Source organism: Monodelphis domestica, chromosome 2, assembly GCF_027887165.1.
Source record: "Monodelphis domestica isolate mMonDom1 chromosome 2, mMonDom1.pri, whole genome shotgun sequence".
NCBI lineage: Eukaryota > Metazoa > Chordata > Mammalia > Didelphimorphia > Didelphidae > Monodelphis > Monodelphis domestica.
The window spans coordinates 451,515,145-451,536,919 of NC_077228.1; the positions used below are offsets into that span (position 1 = coordinate 451,515,145).

At 35.2% G+C, this 21,775-nt stretch overlaps 1 protein-coding gene across 1 annotated transcript in view; it reads right to left on the reverse strand.

Annotated features, from left to right (window-relative positions):
- The window catches only part of UNC93A (unc-93 homolog A), a 55,195-nt gene that overhangs the window by 19,721 nt on the left and 13,699 nt on the right, over nucleotides 1–21,775 (reverse strand). The window contains exons 2-4 of the mRNA XM_001381562.4: nucleotides 21,391–21,601; nucleotides 11,128–11,309; nucleotides 10,455–10,684 (exon numbers count right to left, since the gene is read on the reverse strand). Coding sequence (XP_001381599.2) covers nucleotides 10,455–10,684; nucleotides 11,128–11,309; nucleotides 21,391–21,477 — 499 coding nt within the window. The 5' untranslated portion in view covers nucleotides 21,478–21,601. The remainder of the gene's footprint in view (nucleotides 1–10,454; nucleotides 10,685–11,127; nucleotides 11,310–21,390; nucleotides 21,602–21,775) is intronic.

Below are 21,775 nucleotides of genomic sequence, written 5' to 3' on the forward strand. Positions count from 1 at the left end.
CTATATGAACTCATACTGCTTAATTCTCAACCATTTCTAATCTGGCTTACACCATCAAAACTCCATTGAAACTACTCTTTCTGAATAACAATTTTTAACCACTTTCTCAGTTTTCTTCTGTCCTTGATTTCTGCACCTTTTGACATAGTTGACCATCCTTTTCTCCTAACTTTCCTTCTTAGCTTTTATAATAATGGTCCCTTATCCTACCTATCTGAATACTTTTTTCTTAGTTTCCTTTGCTTGTTTCATATACTTCCCACTCCCAAGTATATATAACCCCTGATATTCTACCCTTGACCCACTCTCCTTAAATAACTTTTCTTGGTCTTGTTGCTTTCAACTCCCACCACTTCAGTCATTGTCTATATGGAAATAGCCAAATAAGTGTGGTTTTGCTTGTTCTGTTTTTTTAAATCTCTCTTCAGAAACCAAGCACCTCATTATCCATTCCTACTGGACATATTCATTTGAACATAATCCCATTAATATCAAATCCAACATTTTCAAAATTGAAGTCATTATTTTTCCCCTTAAACCTATCTCTTCTTGAACTTCTTCATTTTTTAGTGAGGGCGTTATCATTCTCCCAATGAAGAATACATCTTTGGATTTTTTTAACCATTAGCTTTCCTAAAGGTACTTATATTTATGGTAATATAATTTTCCTTAAGCAAAGGGTAAAATAACATATTGGGAAAGTAGAAAAATAATGAGAAAATAATAGCATGATAAATTTTAGAGCTCCTGAAACCTTAATTCTGAAGAAATCTTTTAAAGCAACATTCTTTTTATTATATAAGCCATCTTAGTCCATCATTGTCCATGTTCTAATTCTCACCTCCACAGAGCCATCTTTGACTTTTGTCTCACCACTCATATCCAAGCCAAATCAACTTTTGTTAAGCTGCATCTACATTCCTACAATCTTTGGTCTTCTCCCTGTTTATCATCATCAATACTACTAATAATAAATATAACTAATAGAGACACTAAGTGATCAGTCTAGAGTTGTGTAGCCAGGAAGTGTCAGAAATAGAATCTAAATCTTAGCCTTCCTGACTCTACGTTTACCCATCAATCTACTCTATTACCCCATTCTTATTTTAGGACTTGGCAGCTTAGTGGCACAGTGGATAGAGTACAGGACTTATAATCAGGAAGACCTAAGTTCAAATCCAGCCTCAGATAGTAGCTGTGTGACCCTGAGCATGTCAGTTAACCTCTGTTTGCCTCAGTTTCTTCATCTGTAAAAGTCAACTGGATAAGAAAATGACAAAATACTCTAGTATCTTTGCCAAGAAAAATTCATCTGTAAAAGTGAACTGGATGAGAAAATTGCAAACTACTCCAGTATCTTTGCCCAGAAAATAGGGTCATGAAGAGTTGGACATGATTGAACAACCAGTATCAACACAATTTAAGCTTCAATCATTTCTCTCCTAAAAATAGTATAATGGCTTTCTAATTGGTCTCTACCTTAAGTTTCTCTCTTCTTCAGTCCATCTTGGCACAGTGGCTAAACTAATTTTCATAAGGTGTATAGGTCCACTGATCTCATTTCCTTGTTAAAAAATCTAAGGAAATTAACTTCTCAGATTTGAGTGTTTAGTGCTTCAACAATCTGATTTCCACCTGCCTTACTGCACATCATTCATCTTTATAGGTTCTCTGTACCAACTAGATCAGTAAAAATTCCCCTAACTCTTAACTTCTTCCTCCTGACTCTATTCACAAAATTGTTCTTCCATCCTAGAATGCTTTAGCTGGCTTCCTCTCCAACTTTTAGAACCCTCACTTTCCTTCAATAACCATAGTTGGCACATCCTTCTTTCTGAAGTCTTAATGGGTTAATTCTCATGTCCTCTTCAAAAGTAACTTTTATGTACTTAGATGCCTATATGTTATATCCCATCCCAAAAGATTGTAAATTTCTTGAAATACTGTTTTATTCTTGTCTTTTCGTTACCAGTGCCTTGCATGATGTCTTAATTATAATAGGCATTTAATAAATGTGTGTCAAATTGAAGAACAGAAATGGTCTTTTGTGTTGGTTCAATATTTCTGTGTTTTTAGTGGAAAGAAATATAACAAAAGAAGTATCTTTTCACAAAATATTCAACTGCAGTTGGATGGGAAGCTATGGTAGACTGTATGACTTTGTAGAAGGCACCTAGATTGGAGTTCAGAAGATTGGGGTTGTATGAATGACTACCAGTAATTATTGATCTACTTTTCTTGTGTCATCTTGCCTTTATGTGCTTAGGTTTTGAGGTCTCATGGGATTTAAGGCCAGAAGAGATTTCTATAATCATCTAAAGCAATGATAGTGAACCTTTTTGAGGGACAGATAATGTGAAAAATGTCCTCAGGTGCCCATGGAGAGGGGCAGGGGAGTAGCCTAGCCCTGTGTTCCTTTTGCTTTCTAGTAATGAATTCTGTTGAACTCTGTTATGGGGCAATGGTGTACATGCCCACAGAGAAAGCTCCAAGTACTCTTTCTGGCATATGTACCATAGGTTTGCCACCATGATCTAGGGCAATTCCCTATTCTGACAAATAAAGATCATACAGTTTAAGTGATTTTACAAAGATCATATTAGTAGGACTCAGAATTTAAGACTCTTTTCCATCCTGAGTGCCATGGTAACTGGAAACTGTTTGGGGTTGGGAGAAAGGATATAATTCAAAGCAATATTTATTAGGCATCTGCTGTGTTCAGAATTCCTAATGGATCATACAGAAATGAAAAATGACAGTCCCTGCTCTCAAAGACATTATAATCTAAGAGGAAGGATACAACATGTATACAAAAAAGGAGGCTACAGTATACAATGAGATAAAGGCAATACAGTCATTCAGATAAGGTGTTCTAGAAAAATATGTGGATTGTGTGATCATATTAAGCAGAGAAGATTTAATGGAGGAAAGACTTCATAGCAATAGTAATAGCTAGTGTTTCTATAGTGCTTTAAGGTTTGAAAAGTACCTTGAAAATTATTATTTTTCCCATTTTGAGAATCTCATTATTATTCCCATTTTGAGAAATGAAAAAACTGAGACTGATAAAAGTTAAGTCTCTTAACCAGGTCACACAGCTAATAAGGATCTGAGGCTGAATTTGAATTCAGGTCATCCTGATATATATATATATATATATATATATATATATATATATATATATATATATATATATATAGAGAGAGAGAGAGAGAGAGAGAGAGAGAGAGAGAGAGAGAGAAAAGAATAACAAGAATAGAGGACTTTCAACAGGTCAATGACATATACATGTACATATACATACAAACTCAACATAATACATATGTGTGCACAGTTCAAGAGGAGGAAAAGGAATCACAAACTCATAGAATTTCAGAGTCGAGGTATACTATTATTTCTACCTAGTGTAACTCATGTTAGAAAAAAAAAACCTATTGCAACCTATTTGAAAAGTCATCTAGTCTTTGCTTGAAAACCTCCAGTGAGGATAAACATACTACGTCCTAGCCATCCAATCAACATTTTCAATATCTCTAATTATTAAGAATTTTTTCTTTATATTTAGCCTACGTTTGCTACTTGCCAACTTCCATCTATTCCTCCTAATTGTTTCTTCTGTTGCCAATCAAAACAAACCTAATCCTTCTCTGATGTGCCAACTCCTCAAAAACTTGCAGGAGACAGTTAACTTCTCTTCCTTAGGAAGGGACACTCCTAGTTCCTTTACTTGATATACTTGTATAATTTAAACTCAATTCAATTTGCCTGCATCTGGACACATTTAGCAGCTTATAAATATTGTCCCTATAACATAGCATCCTAAACTTAACTCAGTGCCCCAGATATGGTCTGACCAGCATATCCTTGACCCTGAATACTATGTTTCTCTCAATTAATCAATTAATCAAGCTTCTACAACATACCAGATACGGTGCTGATCATTGGAAATACAAATACAAAGAAGAAAATAATCTCAACTCTTAAGGAATTATACTCTAACAAGGGAGACAAGCATTTGTAAGTATATACAGAATAAATACAACACATACCAAGTGAATCAATGCAGGGTAATTTGGGAAAAGAGGGCTCTAGCAGTTGGGAGATTAGGGAAGTTTTCACGTAGAAAGTTGTCTTTTAATACAAGAAAGAAAGGGATTCCACAAAGCAGAGATGATTAGAGAAGGAATTCCAACCATGTAGTATATAGCCATTGCAATGGAGGATTGTATATGAGGCACAGAGAGAAAGCCAGTTATGCTGGATTGCAAAATGTGGACGAGGACAAATATTATAGGTTAGGGCAAAGTTTTAAACAACTTCAAAAAACTAAATAAAGAAGGTTTTATTTTGTCTTAGAGGTAATAAGGGAGCCAGTGTGGTTGACAGCCTGGAATTCATCTCTAAGATCACGTCAGCTTTCTTGACCACATCACTAATTCATATTAACTTCAAAGTCTACTAAAATTTCATGGATTTAAAAAAACAAAATACTGCCCAGTCATGCCTCCCTTTTTTTATATTTACGAAGTTGATTTTTTTTTAGTCTAAGTGTGAGGCTTCATGAATATTCTTTAATATACTTCATTTTTGGTCCAATTTTTTACCACTAGATTTTTCTGAATATTGACTATCCAGTGAATTATTCTCCCTAAATTTATACCATCTACACAAATATAATGATAGCATTTAACCCTTTTTCCAAGTCAAAGATTAAATGTTAAATGTCACAATACTAAGTTCAGAACTACAAGTTGCCTAGGGGATCACCCCAATTTATATGGACCCTTTAATAACTACTCTGTGGTTCTGAACATTCAACCATTTACTAGATTCACATATTTGTCCTGTCATCTGTCTCACCTCTATTCACTTTTCCCACAAACATACCATGACTGACTTTATTCAAAATCTAAGCAAATATTATTTACAGAAGAGGTATCAAATACATAGTCAATGGACGATGATGAAACACCCTCAAAAGCAGGACAAAGCTGATTAAAATATAATTTGGAAATATTTTAAACAAAGATACAATAGACTAGAAAATAGTTTTCTAAATCGATATACATCCTATAGGGACTCTTAGATATGGTTTAGTGAAGTGTTCCTATTTGAGTTTGATGCTACTGGTCTTTGGTAATTTCCTGATCCTATGGTGTAGTAGGTATTGGAAAATGAACTAAGAGGAATGTGCCATGACTGTGTTTTTCATGAAGTTATGATCATTGTGAATGACTTTTCTATATATACTCTAATCATGCCTTTAGTAATACATCAAAAAAAAAATTTGCCAGAAATCAAATTGAAGCTCACTAGCCTATTAGCATGCATTCTTTCTTTTAGTAAAAATGGAGGCAAAATCTGCCCTCCTCGAATGCCTTAGACACATCTCTTAATCTTCATTATCTTTCAAAGATCACCAGCAGCGAATCATCTGCCATCACTTTTACCAGCACTTTTGGTACCCTAGTATGTAGTAGCTTGAACTCATCAAAGGAAACTTATTCTCTTATTCTTACCTTACCAACAAAGCCGGCCAAGAAGGTATCATTCAGAAATCTAGAAGAGTATGGCAGAAGTCATGAGAAGAGAGAGAATTAAAAATTAAGGGATGCCAAATGCTATAGTAAAGTAAAAGAAAAGCAACTGTATTGTGCAAGAAGGAGGTTTTAGAGAATAATTTCAGCAAAGCACAGAGTTCAGAAGCCAGCCTGAAAAGTGTTGAGGAATGAGAAAAGAACATTTAAATAGAAGTGATAAAAGAAACATTGAGTCAATTTCCAGCTTTGCTACCTATTACTGTGTGACCTTAGACAAGCTACTTGGCAGTTCTGAACCACCTCTAAGGGCCCTTCCAGTTCTAGCTTTAGGATCTTCTGATTCTATGAGTGTGTTCTGAGGGAGTGTCACCTGCCAAGTGGAAACTGCACTTTCTAAAACTTTAAGTAGTGAAAGAAAGGAGAAATGGTGGGAGATAATTTTAAAGGGCAACAAAGTCAAGGGAAGGTTAACTATCAAAAACCATTCAAGGACTCAAAGTATGGTGAGGGGGAAGCATTGCTTTAGGAGTCACTAGTTATATGATTGAATAATTCACTTCTCTAGCCCTCAATTGGCTCATTTAGGAAATCAAGAGGACTTGACTTTATGATTGCTCAGGTCTCTTTCAGCCCTCTATCCTTTAATCATTTAGAAAATGATGTTTATGTATTTTTAAAGTTGTTTTGAATTTACTTATTTTCTACTATTAAGTAGATTGAGCATGGTAGTGATGTAATCAAGACTTTGAACTTTAATCTCAATTTGTACTTCATTATTGCTGATGGTTATAAATAATATCCTGAAAAAAATGTCCCAAGCTCAGAGCTAGAATATTTGCATGCACCTTCTACTTCTGTTACTTACTGGTTTGGAGGCTACACACAAGTCATTAAACTTTCTCCTCATGTATTAAGTGAGAAAAGGAATAATTGTAAACCCTTTTTTATATTTTAATCTCTTCCATGCACTCTACAATTTAGCTACATTGGTTTACTTGCTCCTCCCCAAATATGGCAATCCTTTTCCCAACTGTACTTTTGCATTGGAATTCCCTCCCTCCTGAAATGCCCCCTTTCCATACCTTACTCCTAATTTCCCTGGCTTCTTTCAAAACTCAGCTCAAATATGTTCTTCTGCAGAAGCCTTTTAACATTCTTCCTTTCTCTCTAGTGCTTCTCATTGGAGGTTCCCTTCCATTAATGCTGTACATGTCTTTTACTTGCATAATTATTTATATGATGTCTCCCTTTAGAACCTGAGCTTCCAAAAATAAACAAACTAAACAAATTTTAAATTTTAAATAAAAAAGAGAATCTTTGAGAGACCATGTTTTTTAATAATACTTAGCATATTATCTGACACACACTTCATAAATTTCATAAATAAGTACTTGTTGACTTACTAACAGACAGGATTTTGATATTGGGATGAATGAGAGTGAGGAATCAAAGATGACACTGAGGTTAGAAGACTTGTTGAGAAGGATAGTGGTTTAAAAAAAACCCTGACCTTCTGTCTTAGAATTAGTAAGTACCAATTCTAAGGCCAAAAAGAGTTAGGTCTAGGCAACTGGGATTAAGTGGCTTGTCAGGGTCATACAACTAGGAAATATCTGAGGCCAGGTTTGAACCCAGGTCTTACTAACTTGCTTGACGTTCTCTCTACCCACTGTGCTACCTAGCTGCCCCTGAGGAGAATACTGTTATTGACAGATTTAGGGAATAGATATTGGAATTGTTCCTAGTAGACTGTGAGGGGAAATGTCCATTAGATACTTTCTTCATTGGTAAGGAGATAGGGAACATGTAAGGAACATTTTTTGAGAGTTCCAATGGACTTTTATTGAGATAAATAAACAAAATCAAGATTTTGCCAACTATCTTTTTTGAATTTTATGAACTGAGCAGAGACGTGTGGCTATACTCATATACATAGAATATACCATATTCCAACAAAAACATGGCCCTGTTGTACTATTAGCCAATTAATAGAAAGCCAATTCTTCCCTTGCCCAAATGTTTTCAAATTTGAATCATCACTCTTTACTTCTCAGTGGTATTGGGACTCAGTGTGGCTCAGGACACTGGATTTAAGTCTCCTGTTTGAATTGAACAAAAAATAATAGCTTCTGGGTTTTTTTTTAAGAAAAAATGATGTTCTAGTTTTGTTTCAATAAAGGGAAATAGTGACTTTGTTTTCTCCAGGTGCCCCCTCACCATGATCATTGGTTAAAAAACAGTAGCCTATATCTTAATAACCCTCTCCCTATCCATATTGTTCTTTTCAGCCTCATAGATCATCATTTCTTCATACATACACACTCAATCTAACAGATGAGCCTTTAGCTCTAGTTTACTGAAGTAAATTATTTTAACTCTCATGAACCAATACTGCTCTGTGGATCTGGTGGTTTGGTTATTGGTTGAATTCAGTGCTGTTCAGAAATTGCCAGAAAGTTGATACTTAGCAGTAAAGAGGGAAAGAGACATTTGGGCTGGCAGAAAAGAGCAAATTAACCTAACAAGGCTCAAATCACAAGGAAAATGTAATCATTTAACCTTTGTGCTGCTATTCATCTATGAGGTCAAGAGTGTGGTTGAGAGAAGATGATGAGGAGGCTACAAGCTTCTGAAGTGTTCCTAAATTCTTTGTGTAGAATCCTCCCTCCCACCTCTATTAAAACAAAAACAAATGAGCAAAAAAGGGACCAGAAGGAGATGTTTTGTGTGGATACCAGTACTTCCACCAGGAGCTATATGTTGAACAATCTGGTTCTTACTTAAACTTGATGGTACCAAAAAGCACAAAGCACAGAGCAAAGAAAAGATGCTCCCATATAATTTTGAACATAAATATTGATGACCAACCCACCCACGAACCCTTTGGGGCCAACCCATATTGAACTTGGGACCAAATTGAGAAACAAATCTAGATTTCCCTGTTCTTTCCTTCTCCCTCCCCAGGAAGATCAATTTAGACAAAATTTATTCTATTTCAAAAGAGAAGAGGAAGATTGATTGGCTCAAGGGGGATTGAGGAGGGAGTAAGAGGGAAAATATGGGTGGAGAAGCAGTAGAATGTTTATGTCATGTTTTCTATTACACCAATTGCACCACCATAGGCCAAACCACATACTAGATGTATGGTTTGAATATTAAAAATGAGCATTTATTCTAACCCAAATGAAACAATGGAAAATGCTGAATTTAAGTAATCCCCCCAAAACAAAACACCCCCAAATTGGAAATTGAGAATATCCCCCAAAGGTTACATTATTACATGGTTATATGATAGGTAGCCTATTGCCTTACCTTAAGGGATAGTTTTATAAATAGTAATATATATATGTGTGTATATATATTTATATGCATACGTATCTGAGCTATTATTAATCAAGGAATTTTCTTTCCTTTGATCTTTGTTTGAATTTTCAGAATAAGCACTAAAGGTAAATGGGTTTGAAAACCACCATGCAATACAATTTTATATCTAGGTATACCCAAAGGCAATTACAAACAGATGAGTGTTTTAAGAGAATGTGTACAAGGAGAAACTTTGATCCTGGATGACTAAACTGCACTAGTCCCCAAGATCTCAGTCTCCAGTTCCCAGCACATCTGATAAAAACAGCTGACTTGAATTATTATGACTCTGTGACCCTTAAACCCTTATACAATTAGGGTGATTCACTTTGTGAGGGGGATGGAAAAAGAAAGTCAAGCTAGTTTTGTATTGTGTGGAAGTCTGAAAGGGAAAACAATGACTAGATAATTCTCTAAATTTCATTATATGACATATTGAGCTCCTTCAACATAGAGAATAAAGAGAAAAGGGAATAAAGAACTGTCCTCAAAAAAAGAAATGTCTTCAGACTAAATCAACAGTTCTCCAATAGATAAATGTCAAAGGATATGAAGAGACAGTTTTCTTTTTTAAAAATCCTTACCTTTCGTCTTAGAATCAATGCTAAGTATTGGTTTCAAAGCAGAAGAGAGGTAAAGGCTAGGTAAATGGGGTTAAATGACTTGCTCAGGGTCACCTGGCTGAGAAGTATCTGAGGTTAGATTTGAACCCAGGACCTCCTATCTCTAGGACTGACTTGATCCACTGAGCCATTAGCTGCCCTGATACTTTTCAAAGGAAGAAATCTAAGCTATCAACAACCATTAAAAATGCTCCTAAATCACTAAGAATTAGAGAAATAAAAAGTAAAGCACTTCAAGGCAGCTAGGTAGCCCAGTAGATTGAAAGCTATGCCCAGAATTGGGAGGACTTGGTTCAAATGTGACCTCAGATACTTCTTAGCTGTGTGACCCTGGACAAGTCACTTAAACCCAATTGTCTAGACCTTACCACTATTCTGATTTTAAATCAATACTTAGTATCTATTCATTGAAGGTAAGGGTTTTAAAAAAAGAGTAAAGTCTCTCTGAGATTCTACCTTATAGTCACTGGACTGACAGTCAGCACAAAAGGAAAATGACAAATTTGGAGAGACTGCAGAAAAACAGATTGATCTTTGGTGGGTAGTGCTTGAAACTGAAAAGTCATTGGAACCATACACTCTAGTTCTCTAAACTAGGCACTCCCTTTGACTCAGCAAAGTAAGATGAAGCATGTTACATACCCCATGATATAGAGGGGAGGGATTCAAAACAGATTGAGCCATACATTTTTGGACATGGCCAATGAGGGAATTTACTTTGCTTGACTTTGTATATTTGTTACATGAGTTTCATTTTTTTTCCTGTTGTTTTTCAATTGGGAAGTGGAGTGGGAAAAAGAGAAAAAAATAAATATTTTCTAATTAAAAATATTTTTTAAAAAATTTAAAGTCCAAATCAACACCTTTCTTTTGCTTAGCACAAATATTATTCCCTTCTTTGAGTTGTACTTCAGCCAGCTCCATTTACCTTTGATAGACTCCTGCTGAAACACCAGAGATGAAATCAAGTTCCCCCAGACCCCTGAAGACTGAAATATGAGAAAGAAGATGCCAAAATACTGGTTGACGACATCTTTCCCAAGTTTTCCTGCCTTCTGTGCATAAGCATTTCCAGTAATTGTAAGGTAAGTACATTTGGCCGACCACAAAGGGGCTCCTCCTAGACCTAGAATTATGGATGTGGGGATCAAGGTGTACCTACAAAAAGAGAATCTCAGTTAGTCAGCATAATGTGACATGCTCTTCCTCTTTGTTGCTTTTTCTAGGAAAATGATGGGGGAAAAACAAACCATTCACCATCACCCTTAAAGGAACAAGAGAGCAACATCGTTTCTAACTGAGGTACATGCTTAGAGAAAGCACTAAATCCCAGAGCTAGTGTTGAAAAGTTCAGCTAGATGGTTGCAGGTATTTCTAACTGAAGATGCTGAACTATAAGAAAGCCTTGGACTTCATAGACGCATAGATGGAATGCTGTGTGATGCTGCTAGAGTGAAAGGAGGAAGGATGCTATTAGCCAACTGATCTTTTCTGGAATCCTCCATTGCTGACTACTCTCCATATTTGTCCTGAATCTAATGAGCACCAGAATGCTGTTGGCTAGTCAGGATTTTTACTAGGAGTTAGAAGAGGAGTTATACCAGCTAGCATAGAAGTTCCCCAGAGAGAAAGCAATGTAACAGCACATAGAAGCTGTAATGGTCCACTTGCAGCCAAATTTCTTAATGAGAATTGGAGGAAGGAACATGGAAGACAAAATCAGGGCTCCATAGACAACACTAAGTGTAGCCACTCCTAGTCCTTCTTCATCATTGAGGCTGCTCTGTGAAAACAAACAAACAAACAAAAAATAAGGTCAGTTACAGAAATTCAAGAGAGGGACAAAAGAAAAAATCATTCAGTTATTTTGAATTTAGTTATTCTGTTTTTTTCCCTGAAAAACTTTAAATAATCAAACAAAACCATCTCTTTTTCCTTTAAAGATAAACTTTTTCATTTATTTTTATATGCTTTTGCAATCTGTCCTCCCCACTGGATCCATCCCCACCACACAACTAGGCAATGAAAAAGAAAATCCTGATGATGAACATAGTTCTCCAAGATAAATTCCCACTTTAACCATGATCAAAAATTGAATGTTTCGCTCTCTATATTTTAAATTCATCAGTTCTCCGGCAGAAGGTGAGTGGTGGGACACATGAGATCTCTCAAGGTCATGTGGTGGTATAAAGAAGAAACAATGCCACCAAAATTTTATAGCATCACTTTTTTTTATAGTAGTAATAGAACTGAAGCAAAGTAAACATCCACCAATAAGGCTAATTGTGTATATAAATGTTTTGGAATGTTATTACTCTGTAAGTAAAACAATGAAAAAGAAGAAAAATAACTATGAGAATACACATAAACTCATGCAAAATAAATTAAACAGAACCAATAAAACAATAATGCAAAATGACTATAACAATGTAAATAGAAAGAGAAACAAAAATAAAAAACAAATGCCAGGAAACTATCATGACTTGCTTATCTCAGTTCCAAGGATTCACCTCTTTCTCTTCCCTAAATATGATGTCAGACTTGGTCGACAGAGAAGAGACATATTTGGTATTTAAAATGAAACAAGAGATTTCAATTTTTAAAAAAATCTCTTCTTGTTCAGTTATTTCTCAGTCATGTCTGAATCTTCATGATCCATTTTGAAGTTTTCTTGGCAAAGATACTAGAGGGTTTGCCATTACCTTCTCCAGTTCATTTTACAGATGAAGAAAATGAGGCAAACAAGGTTAAGTGCCTTGCCCAGGGTCACACAGTTAGTGCCTGAGGCTGTTTTAACCTCAGAAAGATGAGTCTTCCTAACTCCAGGCCAGATATTATCCACTGAGCCATCTATCTTAAAAATGCTCTGAAAAGGAAACAACAACAACAACAACAACAACAAATCACTTAAAAATTTAGGGAAATGATGGGGGAAACCTACAAAAGCTATCAAAAAGTAATAATAAATAACCTTTAATATTAGTAGATAAAATAAGATCAACATGAACCATTTTTTCCATCATAAAAGGAACGAGTGATTATTGTGGTTGCATACCAAAGAAAACATGATCTAATTGTAGGATGCAGTCATGGGGCTACAAGAGTTTGTATGAATGAGAGAAAATTAAATTTAAATTGTTTTTTCTCCCTCTTTTTTGACTCAAACCTCAAGAATAAAGATTACTTTTGACAAAATATTTTGAAATCTGAGAGAACAGATATCCAAATATAAGTTTCTTCTTCACAGATATAAGAAATTAGACCTGGCAAGAAGCAAATAATGTTTTTCTTGAGGCATTTCCATGCCTGTGAAGTAAAATAAAAGTGTTAGCTTTGGAAGCTAAAACTTGATGATAGCTTTGAAAAACTCAGGTTTTAGCTTCCAAAGCAAAATCATCAATAAGCAGGATTAGGAATCAACTCAACACATGGCAAGTAAAGAAAATAGCAAGTAAATGCAAGTTAAGTAATAATTGAATGCTTATTGAACATAGAGAAAAGATCACATTGTCCTTTTAAATCTGGAATTTCTCCTTTATCTTCCCTTAACTTAAAATACATGCTGTCTTCTCTTGCCTTCATTTCTCTTCTCACTTGCTTCTATATATGTGCATATTGTTTTCTTATTAGAATGGAAGATCCTTGAAGGCAGGAACTAATTTACTTTTGTCTTTATATCTCAGGTGCCTAACCCAGTGCCTGATACATAGTTGGTACAAAATACCTTCTGACTAACTGATTGATTAAATAAAGTCATTGGATTCGTGACAAAAGAGACTATCCATCACCATAAAAAGAATTGCAGTCAGAATGCAGACTGAAGCGTACCATTCTTCACTTTATTTCCTTCATGAATTTTTCTTTAGTATATGTGTCTTCTTTCACATGATGAACATGGAAATAAATATTGTATGATAGCTCATGTACAACCTATACCTTATTATCTGCCATTTTGGGGAATGGAGAGGGATAGCCAATTAGAGGGAGGCAGAGAAGGTGAAAACATAGATCACTAATGTCAGAAAATGTCCATTAAAATTATACCTACACATAATCTGGAAAAGTATTGAATAAATAAATAAAACAAAAATAAACAAAGTCTAACTATTTCATACTGTTATTTAATGGAATGTTATATTGCCATAGAAAAATCAGTAATCACCGATTCATGTAAATGCTCTGGTATATCAGCTAACCTTGATAAAAGCCAAACTGTAAGATTTACACTCCTGCAACAAACACAACTTTTTTCGTCTGGTAGCTGTTGCCCTTGCTGTTTGATCTCAGCCTCTCTGGGACTTTGTTTTGTCACCTATAAAATGAAGGGATTGGACTAAATGATCTACAGGGTTCTTCCTGCTTTAAAATGATGACTCTCTTTTATGTCTGTCCTCTATTTGATAACTTTAAATGGTTTCTTATTGACTGGATGATAAAATTCAGTTTCCATAAATGCTATTCAATGCCTTCTGCAATGTATCTCTAATCTGTTTTTTGAGTTCTTACTTAGCCTGTAAAATTTTACAAGTGAGATTTATCTTTTCTTGTAGTGATTCCCTTGGCTTCCATGTGTCTCTGCCTAGACTAGAGATCAAATGTTTGCTGGCTAAGGAAGTTTCTGGGCTCTTCTAGCTATTTCATTATAAAGAAAACTGTTTAGGTTGACTAGATCTACTTTAAGGCAGCTAAGAGGTGCAATGAATAGAGTTCCAGACCTAGAATGCAGAAGATTTGAGTTCAAATCTTAGAAACTTACTAGCTGTGTAACCCTGGGCAAGTTACTTAACTTTTTTCCTCTTAATTTCCTTTTCTTAAAAAAAATGATTCTCTTTTTGTGATGGCAAAGAATTGGAAACTAAAGAGATGTCCCTTATCTGGGGAATGGCTGAACAAATTGTTGAATATGATGGTGATGGGATATTATTGTGCTATAAGGAATAAGGAACAGGATGATTTCAGAAAGACCTGAAAAGACTTGATGAACTGATGCAGAGTGAAATAAGCAGAACCAGGAAAGCATTGTATACAGTAACCACAATATTGTGGGAAAATTAAATGTGATAGACTTTGCTGCTAAGAGCAATACAATGATCCAGAACAATTCTGAGGGACTTAAGAAAAAGAAGGCTATTTGTCTCCAGGAAAAGAACTGTTGAAGTAGGACTGCAGATGAAAACATATGATTTATCATTTGCTTATTTATATTTTGGGGGGTTGGTTTTATAAGATTATTCACTTACCAAAATGAATAATATAGAAATATGTATTGCATAATAATATGTATAACTCAGATTGAATTGTTTGCCAGCTCTGGGAAGGGAAAGGGAAGAAAGAGAGCGAGAAAATTTGGATCACATAACTTTGGAAACTTATGTGGAAATATGTTTTTAAAAATAATAAGAATAACATTAGAAGACAAGGGGGGAAATGAGCTGGAGAAGGAAATGGCACACCAGTACAGTATCTTTGCCAAGAAAGCCCTAACTAATGTCATGAGAATTGGGCACTACTGAACAACAAACCTGCTTTTGTAGAAGATGGTTGATTCTAGATTTAGCTCTTATATGCACTGTGTCTCTTATCATTAATATATCTTTTCATGTATACACATGTCATCTTTCCAACCAGATTGTTAACTCTTTGAAGGCTCTTACATCTTTGTGTCTTCCACATTGTTTTATTCTTAATAAGTAATTAATAAACATCTGTTTGATTTATTAGTTAAACTGTGAGCAAGAGAAAATAATAACTCAGAATATCAGGGAAAAGAAAATGTCAATAATAATTCCCATTGGTATAGCGTTTTAAGATTACTCAGAGCAATGCAAAAGAAATAAATGAACATAAACACAAGCCTAATGATTATCTTTAGATTAGTCACAGCCTAAAACTCCAACTAGAAAATAATATTTTCATAGAATATCAGAAACAGAAAGAAGAAATCAATGATAAATTACATTTATCTAAGCACTTTAAGTTTTACTAAGCACGATCTCCTAAACCACTGAAGTATATAGCACAAGAAGGATTATTCCCATTTTACAAATAAGGACATACATTAAGGCTCAAAATAAAGGGATTTGCTCAGGATCAATTGGCTTAATTAACTAAATTATTAATAATAATAATAATAATAATAGCTAGCATTTGTATAAACATGAGAAAAGTGAGTTAGGAAGAGATTCATTTGCTGAGCAAGAGAACAAACCCAAGTCGAATGACTCCTTTATTGGTTTGAAGGTATTGGTATAAAGCAAATTGGTATAAAGAGAGGAATTAATAATGATAATGATAACAGCTAGCATTATTAATTATCCACTTATGGATATCAAATAGGAAACAGACATAAAAAGGAAGGCATCTTTTTTAGATTAGGAAGGTACTTTGATTATCACAGCTTTGATTCTAACACAATCCTTGCTAAATCCATCTCCAAAATTCTTCTCACTCTGCTATATGGCTTCTTTTGGGGAAAAATGTTGAAAGTTGGGAGAAAAGTCAGAAACTTTCAAATCTGAGACTAGTTTCCTATTCTTCAGGATTAGCTATTGAGCCTATCCCATTGTATGCTACTGAAAATCCTGTAGTATTTTACTAAATTGGCATGTATTCATTGGGGCAGCTAAGTAGTCCAGTGCATTGACCACCAGACCTGAGTTAAAATTCAGACACATACTAGCTATGAGACCTTGGACAAGTCACTTAACCCTGTTGGTCTCTCTTACCTTATCTGTAAAATGAGCTGGAGAAAGAAATGGCAAACCACTACAGTGTCTTTGCCAAGAAAAGACCCAATTAGACTCACAAAGAGTTAGATATGACTGAAACAACTGAACAACAACATGTAACAAATCTGCTAACAATTAAAAGGGTGTATTGTGGTCATTTGACCCTGATTACAAGTGAGTGAGAAAAGAGATTTAAGTCAGTAAGAACAAAACATACAATGGCAACTCTATTTTTTCTGAAGAAGCCCACTAATGCTGAACAAATATTAAAATATATGAGTGGAGCAACTCCTTTCCCCTCCCCAATATACATATATTCAATCTGGTAAGACTAGAAAATATGATTATAGCACCTGCTTTCCATATTGTGTTATATAAACAAATCTAGGACCCTTCATATACAGAACTCCATCTCCTCTCTTTGGGCTCTTTCTCGATTCTTTTTTCTTTCCATATCCCCTTGATCCTTTCAGTTAGTTTTGTGGGTTGTTCAATCAACAGACATTTATTGCAATGTGCCATGTACTTTGCTGAGCCATGGGGGGAAGGGGGGGAGATAGAGAGAAAACAGTGCTTGCCCTAAACGAGCTTACATTTAGTAGGAGAGATAGCATATAAATAAATAGGTACATAGAAGATACCCACAAAGTATATATATATATATATATATATATATATATATATATATATATATATATATATATATATAGTAACCTTACAGGGGAAGGAACTAGCAACTATTAATTTAAAATACCAATTATTTCATTAAAGCTTCCAGTCATTACAATGATCCTGTCTCTGCTTGTGACTTTTTGTTTGGAAAATCATATCATTAAATCCTATTTATTTAGTGGCAATGGGCTTCCTGAACTTAGCTAATGATTCTAACTCATTGAAGTTTACTGAATGGGATGGGTGGGGGCAGGGGAAAGAGGGAGAGACAGAGACAAACAGAGACAGAGTAGAGTAGAGACAGAGTAACTGAGAGATGGAGAAGGAGGAAGAGAAAAAGGAAGAGGGGGAAGAGGAGGAGGAGGAAGAGGAAGATGAAGAGAAAAACTGGCTGTGCTGATTAGAGCAATCTAATTATCATTAATCCTAAATTAGGTCTCAGAGCTGGAAGAGCCCTTGAAAATCATCTAGTGAAGTCCAACCCTCTCATTTCACAGATTAGTAAAATGAGTCAAGCAGGGATTTATTTACAGAGCAAAGATACACTCCTGGGTCTACTGATTCCAGAGACTCTATTGGTCTGAATATGTTGTTTTATATGTATTAGACAATTAGTCTAATACATTTAGGGCTTTAAAATTCCTTTAGATGAAATACATGACTGAAGATTTCTGAACAATTAAAGTCAAGGTTTACTTAGAGGGCAAAGAAGAGAGAGGAGATAGTTGGCAATAGACTCCAGCATATTTCCAAGGAAGAATTGATTGTACTTTTAAAACTTCATAAAAGATAGCACCCAAGAGATGTACAGCCTGAGAAGTAGTTTAGCTCATTACAAAACAAGAACAAGGGGTAATAGGGGCATAGCCCCCAAGTATGTAAGTAGCACATGAGATGGGATGCTGAGGTTGGAGTCGGGAGACCTGCTTTCAAATATGGCCCCAGATTTGACTTTGTTACATGACTTTGGGCAAATAATTTAACCTTAATTTGGCCCAATTTCTTCAATTGTAAAATGGGGATATAAATAATACCTACTGCTCACAGTGTTGTGGTAAGGATCAAATGAGATAATATTTGTAAAAAATAAACTGGCACATAGTATGCGCTACATAAATGTTGGCTATTATTATTATTATTATTATTATTATTCATACTTCTCCTACAAAATGCCAAGAGAGCTCAAGGGCAGGAACCTTTCAAATGGACCGCTTGTGGAAGATTTTAATTAGATGTGAACAAGAGCCCTACAGGATGAGTAATGAGCAGTGATGGATGATAAAATCTGCATTAAAGTATATACAAAGGATTGTTCTAGGCATGGGGCTACAAAGATAAAAAAGATTAAGTTCCTTGATTTAGAGAATTTCTAGTCTAATAGAGGAGATAATACTATAGATAGTAATTTATAAAGTTATAAACATGTTTGTGTACAGCATAGGTCAAAGAGATTGGATCTTCTTCAAAATTCAGGGTCAGAATATCAATTCTTGTTGGAGAAATGGGAAAGGCAGATGCTCTGGTTTACAAAATGATATTACCCCTTAAGTCAGAACAGCCAAGTAAAGATCCAAATGTCACAGCAAGTCTAATGGAAAACTCAAATCTGCTTGTAGTTAATGCAGTCCTTTCCTTTGGATTCCTTACCCAGCAGCCAATTTACAAAATTTCTTCTCATGAGCTCCAAAATCCCGAAGCCCATCTCTAAGCTCAACCTCTAGGGGAGCTAACATTCCAGAATCATTGGACCCATACCCAGGGCTGACCCTTAATTACAGTGGCAATTATTGTTCCCTATAGGGGAAAGCTTTGTTATTTGAACACTGAAAAGAGTGTCAGAGCTCCCTTATTCTATCAATTCCTCAATAAACCTTGCTTCCTACTAGCACAGGCAGGTGCAACATTCAACTCAGAATCATAAAAAATATATATATTAGGTACTTTAGATGTGTTAATTGAAAAGAAGTTTCAATACATAATTGGAATGTAACTTTTTTAATAACAATATTAACTGTAGTTTTAGTCTTTTAATTTAAGTAAAACCCAGAAGCAAAGTAGACAATGTGTGATGACGAACTCAAAACTGGATTTGAGCTTTCTGAATAGTTTATTTCTCGTTTTGCTTTGCTTTGATTTTTTTAACTAATAGGAGAGAGAAGAGCCAGTTCTTTGCTTCCCCAGTTCACTGTCAATGAATTCCAGATTCTGAATAAACTCCCTGATTTACCCACTGTATCTTCTATATAGTTCTTTGGATTTCCCTTTGGAGTCTAATATTGTACTCTACAGCAGTAGTGTCCCGGGTGGGGGGTTTACATCCCTTGGCTTTCAGGGCATGATCCCACAGAATGTGTGAAGAAAATATTCGAGGTGAGGAAAGCAATGCAGTTGTTTTAGTTTCTAACAGCTACCCCCTGCCTGCTATTTTCATTCCCCTATGTGTGCCTAGGAAGGGCTACAATGGGCTGTCAGCTTTGCGAGCTCCTCTATAGGCCCACCTGACTCCATGAATAAAATGAAATAGGATAGATTTCAATGGAATCTGTATTCATTTTTCCAAGATCTTCTAAAATGAGATGAAGAAGGGTTTTTTCTTTAATTTGTTTATAAGATTGTTTCACCCAATTACTTTCTTCCTGGATCTTTCCAACAAAAGAAATCATATTGTGCTCTTGGATAGTGTTTTTAAAGGCCTGAGCTTAATTATTTGGAATGTGCTTTTTTCTCTTTTTGAGGGTACTTAAGGCAGATAGAACAAATCATGAATCATTCCCTGTTTGGAACCATTTTGTTTTGACATCAGGCTCTAGTATATGAGTACACAAAAACCCCATAAAATCTGCATCCACCTTCAGGTTAGACTTTGGGGGAAAGCTTGTGAAGTAGACAAAGTTCTGCCTCTGTGGAATTTCCCATATGGGATGACCATGGACAAGGGATCCGATTTTTGCTTTAGATATGAGAGGAATCTTAAGAGTCAGGCCAGCAAGTCCAACCTTCTCCTTTTACAAATGAGGGAACAGAGGCACAGAATTTTTAAGAGACTTTCCCAGGCTCACTTAACTTGTAACTATATGAGGCAGGTTTTGAACCCTGGTCTTCCTAACTCCAAGTCCAATCTCTCATTCATTTATAAATCTCAGTTCTCTCACTTGGAAATTGGCAATGATTCTCGTGGTTCCTACTCCAAGGATTTATGAAGTTCAAATGAAATTACATATTCAATGTTTTTAAAGCATTATATAAATGTCACTTATTATATCGTTTACTGGCTCACAGTGTTAGAAGGCACAAAGAACATCAACAATGTCAAAAAAATGTTACAAATGTTGTACTTTATATGCTACCCCTCCAAACGCACAGAAGGCACTATGTTGTCAATGAATACACCCAGGGTCAGCTAAAATAACAGACCTCACAGCAGCTAAAGAATTTTTATTTCAGGAATACCACAAAGAATCACAGCTCAAAATAACACCTTTTCCAATTTTTTCCTACAGAAGAATTTGAAATGCCTTTAACTTTAATTTTTCTAAAACCCTTTCATTTAACAGTCTTTTAAAAACATTCCAAGAAAGGCAAATCTCTTCCCCCACCACAACCCCCATAAGGCTTTTAATTTTATACTAAGACAAAATGACTGAAATATCTTTTTCTCCCAGAAGTTTTTGATAGGAAAAGGAACTGGGATTATAAAAAGAGAGAATAATGTGGGAGAACTGGGGCAAAAAGAGGGGGACACAGAGGCAGAAATTTGTCTACTTCACAAGCTTGTCCAGGACCTAACCTGAAGGCATTATATAGGTTTTATGAGATTATTAAGGACACACATAATACAAAGATCTCAAAGTCAAATGATTGAAAATAGAGAGTGATTCATAATGATTTGTTCTACTTGTCTTAAGTATACTTAAGAAGAGTGAAAAGCACATTCCAAATAATTAAACCTAGGCTTTTGTAAACCCTATCCAAGAGTACAATATGATTTATTTTGCTGGTAAGATCCTAGAAGAATGTAATTGGTGGAAATAGTCTTATAAACAAACAGACAAACAAACAAATAAAAATACCCATCTCCTCTTAGAAGACCTTGAGAAAATGAATGCAGTTTCCACTGAAATCTATCCCATTTAATTCAATTTGTGGAATTCTAGGCTGCAATTGAGATGAGCTCTAGTCTCATCTGATGCTATCTCTATTATCATGGCAAAGTCTGTTCTTCAATTTACCCATCAGCAAAATGGGTATAATACTCTTAATATTGCCAACCTTGGAAGGTTTGTAGTAAAGAAAGGCTTTTTAAACCTTTTGATGCCATAGAACTCCAGTTTATATTTATTAGAATGAATACATAATTAGTCTCACCATCATATAATTTTAAGGGCTGAGGAAGGCCAAGAGAAGGATAGATACCCATGCCCTTTGAAAAACCTCAAGATTTCCAAGTGAATTGCACACACCTACCTGTAGATTTTGAAGACCTCCATAAGCTGTAAATAGAAGAAGAAATCCGAAGGCCACCACAATAATATTCTTTAAGCTTCTTTCCATTTTGTTTATTGAAGATCTTCAACCATCAGCTTAGAGTATAAATCTGTGGTTCCTTAAGTAACCAACCAGGGCTTCAGGGGCAAAAAGGAGGTTGGGCTTTGAAATAACAGCCTTCCTTCTTCATCTAAAGAGAAAGAACTTGTGTTAGCTATTAGGGCTAGTTAATGAACTTTGTTATCACTAGAATCTAACACTCCCACAAAGTATTGTTAATTATTCACTTTCTCTAGAACATCAACAACAATTTTCTCAACAGGAAAAAAAGATCAGGAATTTCGACAAATGGTATGTGTGGTTT